This window comes from Aspergillus flavus, chromosome 2 (genome assembly GCF_009017415.1).
Source record: "Aspergillus flavus chromosome 2, complete sequence".
Taxonomy (NCBI): Eukaryota; Fungi; Ascomycota; class Eurotiomycetes; order Eurotiales; family Aspergillaceae; genus Aspergillus; species Aspergillus flavus.
In genome coordinates, this window is record NC_092409.1 from 3713423 (window position 1) to 3724200 (window position 10778).

A 10778-nucleotide genomic window follows, 5' to 3' on the forward strand; every position below is an offset into this window, starting at 1 on the left:
AAGAAGGTACTATCTAGACATGGGTTCTAGCCCTATAACCCATGTCGGGGAGTGTTTTTTAGTTGAGGAAGTCGTAGAATCCTGGATCTTATATGATCTTAGCTAATGATTGCAAACCAATAGAAAAGAAAAGAAAGAAAGGAAAAGCATAGAAGAAGAATTGCAAAGGGTGTTGATGACGCTGATGAGCATGGGTATCACATGATGTGCAACGATTGTCTACCGCCCGGCAGAATGTCCACATGGGATCCCGATGATAGCCTACCCTTGATGCCCAATTCCTCAGGCCATCAATCTCGCTTGCGGCGGCTATCCTTTTGCGGCCAGCGGCACGGCAACCATCCAGAGCCCAAAGTCCGGCGTCAAGATCCACCATCCAAATCTACGCTCATCATCTTCAACCAATTTCACCATCCCGCTTTGGCTGCGCTTGTTCGCCGACGACCAGCGTAGTTCTGATCCGTCTCCCTTCTTGATACCCTAAGTTTTTTCCGGCCACATTGGGGCCCCCCTCCATTCGCCCTTGACGCCTGGGCCCCCTCGTCGTGCGGCTCGGGTCCTTTCCACCCCTCTCCGCCCTCATTCCCCGTTTGTCGGCCTGGCGTCTGACCTTGACGAACCTTTGCTCTCCGCCCGCCACTCGTTTACTTCCCCCAGAACACTCGGACTTGAAGCTCGACTGTTCCCTTTTGTTCCCCCGCCGGATATAAGCATCTCGGACTCGTTAAAGAGAGATTGCTGGTGAGCTTTCGAGTGGTCATTGACGATTATATAAGCCGTCCTTCCTCTGACCAGTTCGCGCAACGTTTTAGCATGGTGGCTGGGCTGGAAGAAAGCTAGAAGACCTTACACCATCTTTCTAGGCCTACAAAAGGCAACGCATGATCCCATGGCCCCTCCGCGCCCTCCCCGATCTCCTCCTAGCTCCACAATGCCAGATCATATGTTGAGTGCACCTCTACGCCCCACCAATGGCGACACTCACACTCCGAATGAAAACCTTCCCCCATCGTCGTTAGATACGAAGCCTATGTCAGTGAACCGCAAGAAACAGAAACGCCGCCAGAAGCAGGCCGCACGTTTGGCCGCAGAGCGCCAGTTTGAAAACGGAGTCATACACCCGGATGCCGCAGACCGAAATGGTCTCGGTCCCGCTGGGCCAGGAAGTCATATATCTGATGAACCGGAGATCGACCACCCTGCGAATGGAGACGCGTATCACGATGATGAACTAGACGCTTACAGCGCGCATCAAGATTTCCAGCTGGACACGCATGGGCCCGATGATCAGAAATCGACGAGTCGAAAATCGAAAAAGAAGAAAGGAAAGAAAAACCGTGCCAACTCGCAAACTCTTGGTGATGAAAGTTCCACTCCACAATCCACCCCATCCGTCTGCATGACACACCCTCTTCCGCCGCCTCTCCCACCGCATCTGGGCCCGCGTACGCTTGTCAAACCGTCCAAAGATCGCAGCATATGGAATACTTCCACGCAAGAAGAACGCGAGAATATCAAAACATTCTGGCTCGAGTTAGGTGAGGAGGAACGAAGGCAGCTGGTCAAAGTGGAAAAGGATGCGGTATTAAAGAAGATGAAAGAGCAACAAAAACACTCGTGCAGCTGCACCGTATGTGGAAGGAAGAGAACGGCGATTGAAGAAGAGCTTGAGGTGCTGTATGATGCATACTATGAAGAGCTGGAACAATACGCCAACAACAATCAAGGATCGTTTGAGAAAGGTGCACCGATTGTCCCCCCACCCCGACTCTATCAACCACCGCTGCGATCGCCCGGACAACATACTCGGACACATGGTCAATATCACCCCTCAAGAGGTCGCATTCACGAGTTGCCTGAGGATGGTGAAGACTTGGAGGAAGATTACGACGAGGATGATGAGGACGATGAACCGTACAGTGATGACGACTTCGAAGACGAAGAAACGCGTGCAGCTCGCGCAGATTTCTTTGCCTTTGGGAACAGCTTAACTGTCAAAGGTAAGACGAAACAGACGCCAATTCATTTTGTTTTTTCTCTTATGGAGCATGCGAGCTGATTTCATTCACTTTTATGTTCGCTCAGACGGGATTCTCACAGTTGCAGACGATCTCTTAAAGAATGACGGGAAGCATTTTATCGATATGATGGAGCAACTGGCCGAACGTCGAATGCAACGAGAAGAAGATACACAGTACGGAATAGCCGCAGCTCATCAGTCCCTCCATAGCGGTCATAATCATGGTCCTTATGACGATGAGGATTATGATGACGAAGAGGATGACGACTACGATAGTCAGGAGGAAGAAGACTATGAGGAGGACGAGATGGTCTGTCCTGGAGTCAACTATTTCCCCGACAACGTGTTGCAGTGCAAGCTGACACATTGTTCTCAGGATGCTATGACGGAGGAGCAACGGATGGAGGAAGGCCGGCGAATGTTCCAGATATTTGCAGCTCGAATGTTCGAACAGCGCGTATTAACTGCCTACCGAGAGAAGGTTGCCGAGCAACGCCAGCAGAAGCTAATTGAGGAACTCATGGAGGAACAGACCCGCAACGAACAACGAAATGCCAAGAAAGCTCGAGAAGCGGAGAAGAGGAAAGAGAAGAAACGTCTTCAGAAACAAGCCAAAGACGAGGAAAAGGCACGAAGGGAAGCAGAGAAGGCCGCAGAGGAAGCCGCAGCTAAAGCTGAGCATGAGAAGAAGTTAGAGGAACAGAGGAAGAAGCGAGAAGAGCAACGAAAGAAGCGAGAAGCCGAGCGGAAGGCCCAGGAGGAGGAGCGCGCGAAAAAGGAAGCGGATAGACAACGGCGACTGCGCGAAGAAAGAGAACGACAAGCGGATGCAGAACGAAAGCAACGGGAGCAGAAGGAGCAAGAGAAGAAACGGCGAGAAGAGGCCCGGAGAAAGGAGCGGGAGGAACGTGAGTCGCGAGAGAAGAAGGCGAAAGAAGAGCGCGAGCGCAAGGCCCGTGAGGAGCAAGCAAAGAAGGCTGGGCAAGACCCTCAAGAGCGTAAACGTTTATCGCAACAAGGACCGGTACCTATTGCATCGAATCTGCACTATCCAGGACTTCCGGGTCACCTTCAGTCTCCGCACTACCAAGCTGCTACACCAGTTGTACCTCAGGCGCCTACTCCGGTCAAGGCCCGTCAGCCATCCCAGCAAGACTCCCACACATCCTCCCCGCGGTCTCAACCGGCCAGCACCGAACCATCACAAGTGTCCATCTCTCCACGATCGATGGCGCCATCCCAGTCGTCCGGGGCCTCGAGTGTAACCTCCAAACAAGGTCACGCTCAGCAACCCATGCTTCATCATCCCCAACCCTCAACACCACTGTCGCCACTTGGATCGATAGGGAGATCTTTTCCGCCGGGATTCTCGAATGGACTACCGCCGAATCCCCCTGGTTTAGCTGGGATTGTCCCTCGGCCGCCAATTGGTCATGAATTACCCACGTACCCACCGCATTCTACGCCTCTCATGAGTCAACTGCGAGGATTTACTGCACCTAATGGGATCCCTGTGCCTCCCCCGGGTATAAACGGAGCCCGTCCGATACCGCCTGGACGAGGGTTTCCCCTTGATCCAGGCCACGGTCTCCCATTCCATTCTCAACAGCCAATGTCACCGTTCTCTACTCAGCCTGGTGGCTTAGCACACGGACATACCAGACAACCGTCAGGCTCATTTGAGAGGTCTCCCCTCGATAGTCATGCCCAACCGTTCTCTATCTCCCGACCGAGCCCCATCAAGCGTCCATCTAGTACCCAGCAAGAAAAGGGTGATGCCAACCACGCTATGCAGCGGCATATGGACAGTTTGAGTGCTCAGCTGGGTAGCAGTGCCCTTCTTGACGACGCCGATATTCCTTTTACGTCGAACTTGTCACAGTCACTTCCTGGTGCAACAGCGCCGGGGTCTCTACCAGGACCGGCACGAGCCAGCTTTGCAGCTCCCTCGTTGTTCCCAGATCCCCTTAGTGGTAAGTTTACCCAACCGAAATAATAGCCCACAGCGGACCCAGAAGCATAGAGCACTAACACTTCCACAGCACCGAAACACACAAATTTCCCTGTCAATCCTGGTGTAGGCGGCAGCACGTGGGGAGCACAACTCCCCTTTGGGGCTTCTGCTTTCCCCGGCGCCTCGACATGGGGAACTGTTCACGGTCAGTAACAAAGGCAAGCAATTTCATTATGTTCCACTGCTAACGGTAATATCAGGGGGCGGTTGGTCGAACAATGCGTTCGGGTCCGGAGGTCATCATCGTGCGCACACGTCGCGACCTGTTGCCATCCGGCTATTGGTGATCCAAGCCTGTAAGCAACTAAACACCATGAGTCCCTCCAAGGGGGCGGCTGGTTACCACGACGTGAACCACGTTCTTCGCCAGGTTGACCAGCTCCGGCCTCCAAACGAGCCCTCCATCTCGCTCAAAGAGATGCTCGACATCTGCGACACAGAAGGCAACACACAAAACGGCGGTGGCTCATTCTTAACCAAGAGCGATGAGACCGGCGAATACGTCAAGTTCGAGTCAGATACCAATAGTGCAGCCTCAGGCCACAGAGGCAGCATTGTACCCGGTGAAATCGGCAGTCCAGTTCCAAGCAGTAGCATACCAGCATTCGGCGGCATCGGCAGTACAGCATCAGTGCTACGACAATTTTCTTCTCCACCCACGGGGTTCTAGGCGTTACCGGGGCTTTCATCACACAGCATTCAATTCTATCTACCACTGGAAATGGGGAATCTTTGTTTTTTGCTTTTTCTTTTTTACTACTTGCGGTTTGGGGAACGATTGATCGCTGAAATGCCCCCTCTGTCCAAGCGTCATGTCATGTGTTTCACGTCTTTATCATACGGTTTCCCACTTGATGGTTCTCGCTTTCTTTTCTTCTTCTCTTGTGTTGTTCTTTATCTTTTTTTTTTTTTTTAAACCTGTTCGAGTTAATCCTCGCGCACGGGCATTATCATGTCTTGTATGGCTTATTTGCAGAGATTCCCATGGAGCAAACGTCTCTCCGTGTCAAACAATTGCACGATCGATTTGATCTCACCATGCTTGTTCTCGTCATAATTACTAGTAGACTACTTTGATCCAGGCTACTGCTGTAATGAAATATCCGCATTGGAAGAGCTTTGAACAAGTTACAAAGTAAACTACTCCGATCACGTGGAATATTAACCCTCTCACTCACTCATTGGTCAAATTTTTCTTGAGTAACCGGTCAAATTCTATGATGACAATAATAAAAAGTGAATATTGGGTATGATAGTCTGACGAAGGACAACAGATGATGATACACCTATATGATCGTATCACAAAAAAGGTGGGGTTCTGAATTATAGAGAGAAGGGAATCTTACAGGTTTTGCATGCTAGGAGAGACGAGACACAGACAATAGGCGGGGCAGGTAATTCATCGGGGGAAAGGAAACTCAAATGGAACAAAGACAGAGAAGAAACAGGTACACACGCATCATGTCATACAATCATTCTCACTGCTTAAACTCCGTCACAACACCTTCATACTCTCTTGACCGGATGTAGTCCAAGGTGCGCTGGAAGTGGCGTTTGGGTCCCTCCAAGCTGGGGTTTGGCTCGTCTTCGTTCGTTTGCAGGTTAGAGTGGATGAGCTCGATGAGGCCGTTGAGATATTTGGTGGTTACGGTTTCGTTCTGTTGATCGAAGTAGTAGACGTAGCGGTTTAGGATCTCGACGAAGAGCTCAACGGACACAGCGGTGTCCATGCAGGCGTCCGCAACGCGGAGAGCACGTTGAAGACATTCAAGTACGCGCTTACCGTCGCGGTAAAGCTGTTGACCGGTTAGCCTTTTGTTAGAAAAGAAATTGGGTTGTTTGTGGAGATGTCAAACGGGGCGAAAACGTACGTTCTTGGGATCGTCCTCGCCTCGTTGTGGGTTTTCCACAACCCACCACAGGTGACTGGCCAGGTACACCGCTCGGCATTGATCGGGTTTCTTGAGCAACTTGCTACCGTGCAGGGCGGCCTTGGTAATGAGTGTGTCGTAGTTCTCCTTACAGAATCCCCGGGATCCATGGAGAGCGCCAGCAATAATGCAGACCGCCTGGAACTGAGCACGGGAGTCGCTGATGGAGTCCTCATAGATGGTAAAGGCTTGTGCAAAGAACTCATAACTAAATTCCTCAAACCCTGTCTGGTCGGCCACCTCACCGCACATTACGAATAGGCGTAATGCCAGATCAGCACAGCCAGGGTTCACACGTTGATAGAGGTTGTTGACACATTGGTGCATGAAGCGGTAGAGCGCCGACGATTGCGACTGCCAATTGTCATCATAATGCTCGCGGGATTTCAGCTTACGTGCCAGCCGTATCGAAGCGGTGATGAGAGCTGGAGTCGTGTAGCGGATCCGCTCGTTACCATCGGCGTAGGCTTTGCGAGTTGCTTGAAGTAGCTATCGACAAGTTAGCCAAGTGCAAAGGGAATAAGTGCGATTTGAGTTCGGCCATATTACCTTCAACTGGGTATCATTTTCTGGAGCTTGAATAAAGTGGATTAACCGCCCAAGCCACCCTTGTTCCTCGATGGTCTCATCCGTCTCACCTCGGCGCTGGGCTTGCAAACCAAGTCCCATAGCTTGCTGTGTGCCTTCCTTGATCAGGACCCTCAACGCTTGTAACACACGGTCCAAGTTCTCCGTAGTGGTGATAAGCGTCCGGTTCTTCAGAATGCTACGGGCAATCTCGCCTGCAACGGACCGCCTTGTAGTATAGGACTGCGCTGTCAAGAGAGGAAGATAGTGTGGCAGAGCCAATGCTGTGAAGATCGAGACGTATGAGCGTAGAGGAGCAAGGAGAAGATGTAAAAGGTTCTGCTGTGTCGGAGCAGAGTGCAAATCTGCGTGATCAGCATACTCCGCAGTCTCGCGGGTAGCGAAATCGAGAATCTGGTCGACGTATTCTAGTTGGTTGGGATACGTGTTCAGCGCAAGATTAACGAGTGAAACCAGTAGAGCCATGGTATCTTGGATGGGGAGGCCACGCGATTTGATTAGGTTGACCACCTGCCCGTAAAATACATCGTAAAGCTTGACGTCTGTCGGGATTTTAGCCTTCTCATCTTTGTCGCCGTTCGTGCTAGCGCTGGGTTCTGCCTCTGCTTCCTTTGTAGTTGCGGCCTCATCTGACTCCTTTGAGGTCTGCTCTACGCCGTTCTCCTGGGCAGCGTTCGTATCAGCATCGGCATCGGCATCGGCGGGTACTTCCTTCTTGGACTCCTCTGCGACTTTGAGGTTTTCGAGCAGTTTAGTAACCGCTTCTTCTTCGCTTTGCTTTCTAGATTCTGGATCAGCAGACGACTCGGTCTCACGTGCCGCATAGGCCGACAAGCGGTCCATAAGACCAATGACGATCTTCTTCAGGTCCACATGTGGGTTGAGCCGGGCAATTGCAGAGAGCAACAGGTCGAGTGTGTGAAGATGGAACTCATCCGGGAAGACCTTTGTGATTACTACAGCTCTGATTTAGTACTTCGGCTCAGAATGTAATGGCGATTACCCTCTTACCTTCCAGTAAATATTCTTGCGCCAACACATCCCGACATTGGACGACTTGTTCGAGCAAAGCCTGCAGGATACCAGACTTGTAACCCTCCAGGTCAACCAACTGGCTAAGTCGGACAACATTGCTTCCAACCAGAAGCTCCAACTCCCGGCGCTCCTGCATTCTCTTTTCCCGTTCCCGAGAAGGGCCCTGGTGTTGAAGTCGCACCCACAGCTTGTTCATCTCCACGAAATTGGTCAGGACGAAATTGATTGAGTCTTGCATGTTACCCTCGGGACCGTCCCCGGATCCCGTGGGTAGATGATCCCTCGCCTGTCCGGAGAGATAGTACCTCAAGAAAAGTCCTCGAATAGGATGCTGTACGCCTCGGCTCATCTCCATCATATCCTTCATGATCTCTTTAATCGGGGCATCCTCCACAGACATGTATACAGTGCCGACAGTGATCATCAGATAGAGTCGCGGGATAATGTTACCGGCATACTGGACTAGTTCATACAGGTCCGCTAAGTGGTTGACGGGATGGTTCTCTTTCAGGTAAACGGAGAGGTGTCGCAGCGCATCGAACACAGCCATGTACAGTTCGTAGTATTGCTTCGGGCCTAAGCTCGGCGTCCGTAGTTCAGAGACTAAGGTCGACCTGGACCAATTGACACAACATGTTAAACCCTACACCAACTGATTCCGCTGCTGCCTTGGGGGGGAACCGGGAGGTTGAGCTCACCCGCATTTGAGCGCATCCATTAATTTTCCCGGGGTCTCTAGACATTTTCGCATCATCTGTGACTGCTGCCGCACCACTCCCAATGCCTCCTCAAGGAGACGGCTCTGGTCTTCGGAGGGGGTTATCGGGGTGGCCATCGTGACGGATATGGTGGGAGAGTAGAGGGGAGAGTCGGGGGGCTGAGTATCGGCGGTCAACACCTGTCAAAATGGCAGGAGAGAGGTGGAAGTGCTTCAATGGCAAGGGAGCCGATGGTAATAGCGCTAAAAGGGAAAAGGATCAGGGAACTCCTGGTCCATAGACAGGAGGGAGGAAAGATTAATCAACAACAGCAGAAGAAGAGGCGCAGTGGATTGACATGCGATCACATTCGATGGGGTCGCTGCTTGTCGTCTTATGTAAGAACGCTAATGTACCAACTGACGTAAGGTACCGTACGGAGTACCGGGCGCCGTACACAGGATACCCATTCGGGATTAGCGCGGTCAAGTATCGTACAGTGTTGTTTGATATATGCATTTTAATTCTCCCTCTCTATATACTCATTGAAAAGTTCAAGCCATCTAATCTATCCAAATATGCCAACTCTTAAGGGAACAATCTAGTAACAAGGGCGAAAAAGAACAAACCCCACCGAGAAATAAACACGCCAAAGGAAAGACACACAAAACGCCATATGCATATGAATAATGTATCATCATCACATCGAACATCATGTTCAATCATCAAAAACTCGAGAATGAGAAGGAAAGCGTGCCAGTGATCATCCGTCATATTCATCAATCTTTTCATATCGTACCCGTCAACTCATTGTTCACTTCGCTCATCTTGTAAGCGATGAAGTGGCCAATCACTTTGGCCAAGAGACGCAATCTGTCACTTGCACACGTTCAGGCATGTTTCACATTTTGCATCAACCTTAAGCGTCAAGCGATGTGCCGTTCGAGCTCCTCTTCGCCACAGCATTGCTGTCATGTACGCGGGTGGAGTTGAGGGCATCACGAAGGTAAAGAACAGCACGATCAGTGAGGTTCAAGCCACGAGCCTTGATGTGGGAGTTGGTGCTGTTGCTGCGCGCCGTGATGGTGTTGGCCTCGGTGCTGTTGCTGCGAGCGACAACAGCAGAGGCGGTGTTATTGGTGCGGGCCGCCAGGCGAGAGTTGACAATGTTGCTGCGAGCACCCAGACCAGAAGCAGTACCGTTGCCCCGAGCGGCAATCTTGAACTCTGTGCTGTTTCCACGGGCAGTGAGGATGGTAGTACTGTTGCTCCGAGCAGTGAGCTTAGATTCTGTGCTATTACTGCGAGAAACCAAAGAGGCAGTGTTGTTGCTTCGACTGTCAAGGTGAGACACAGTGCCATTGTGACGAGCAGCAAGATCATGAACCTCAGTGCTGTTCGCCGAGGAAGACCTCCGGACTCTCCGGGCAGTGGCGTTCAGTCCTCGAGCCACGACCGGGGACTCTCCGCTGGGAATGCCAGTTGGCAATGGCCCGGCGCTCCAAGACGAGGGAGAAGGAGTGCTAGAAGGGGACGATGATGGAGTGTGGGTGATAGTGATTGTCACCGGAGTCTGTGGAGGAGAGCCGACAGTGACAGTTTCAACGACGGGGGTCGCTTCGGCGCTAGGTTGGCCGCCAACATTCACAACAGAGTATGGCACCTCCCTGCGCGCGAGGATATCATTTGCCTTAGGACGGAGGAGAGGAATTGCTTGAGCACCAAGCGAGGAGAGGACTAAGAGCAATGTTGAGGTATGCATATTGAAGAGATTTGGGAAGCGGAAAAGTTGTAACTGTGAAAAGAGGAAGTAAAGACTAGATTATAAACACTCTATAGAATGAAGAATGAGGATAATACAGCGGATAATACCCCAGATAGACTAGACCAGATGGATATATCAAGACCGAGCAGGGGAGGGATGGCCCCCAATTTATGATCCGCAACTAGATAGACAACCGGTAGTCTAGAAGGAACTAAAACCACCCAATCTATTTAGTCAATATCAAGTTTTCATCATCGGACGGCAGAGAGACCCATCTGACGGGGTAATATGCAGGCTGGCGCATCCATGATGGCCTGGGCGACAGCCGTCAAAGGAGGCTGGGAGACCCTCGTCCACCCACCAAGGTCCGCCAGCCACGTTAATTTTAGAGACGATCGACGTCCACGCAATCACTATCATGCGATTGATGTAAGTCTGATGTTTATTTTTCAGCAAAGTCTGGTGTGGCTCTGCAGTTCTTCGAGTTTAGGCAGACAGAATTCACAAGGTACGTACTCGTTGATACTTCGGAGTCCACGAAGAGTCGAGATAAAATAAGAAACATTTTTTGCCATACTAATTCAATGCCAAGACCTTTTAGTTGCGGCATCTGTGGCTGGAGTGCCCCACTTGCCGTCTGTGGCGTCACGCAACGGGCAACGGCAAGTTAATTCTTTGTACCGTACATGCATTAATCATTGTGCGTTTATGCGTGATGGAAATAGTT

General features: G+C 51.2%; 4 protein-coding genes across 4 annotated transcripts; 1 reads left to right on the plus strand and 3 right to left on the minus strand.

The window, feature by feature from the left end:
- Nucleotides 1–58: 58 nt before the first annotated feature.
- Nucleotides 59–244, minus strand: F9C07_2611 (uncharacterized protein; the record flags this gene model as incomplete). The annotated part of the gene is made up of 2 exons (XM_071510985.1): nt 59–81; nt 118–244. 2 exons carry the CDS (start codon nt 242–244, stop codon nt 59–61), a joined length of 150 nt encoding a protein of 49 aa, XP_071363873.1.
- Nucleotides 245–931: 687 nt separating this feature from the next.
- Nucleotides 932–4704, plus strand: F9C07_2100102 (stress response protein nst1; the record flags this gene model as incomplete). Its single annotated transcript, XM_071508912.1, has 4 exons — nt 932–2000; nt 2086–3993; nt 4063–4179; nt 4235–4704. The coding sequence occupies 4 exons, from the start codon at nt 932–934 to the stop codon at nt 4702–4704; spliced, it is 3564 nt and encodes a 1187-aa protein (XP_071363874.1).
- An 808-nt stretch (nt 4705–5512) lies between these two features.
- F9C07_2609 (vacuolar sorting protein 35) lies at nt 5513–8423 on the minus strand (the record flags this gene model as incomplete). The annotated part of the gene is made up of 5 exons (XM_041289881.1): nt 5513–5830; nt 5906–6454; nt 6515–7509; nt 7565–8202; nt 8287–8423. The coding sequence occupies 5 exons, from the start codon at nt 8421–8423 to the stop codon at nt 5513–5515; spliced, it is 2637 nt and encodes an 878-aa protein (XP_041143013.1).
- A 782-nt stretch (nt 8424–9205) lies between these two features.
- F9C07_2608 (uncharacterized protein) lies at nt 9206–10048 on the minus strand (the record flags this gene model as incomplete). The annotated part of the gene is made up of 1 exon (XM_041284802.1): nt 9206–10048. One exon carries the CDS (start codon nt 10046–10048, stop codon nt 9206–9208), a length of 843 nt encoding a protein of 280 aa, XP_041143014.1.
- Between the last annotated feature and the right edge of the window lie 730 nt (nt 10049–10778).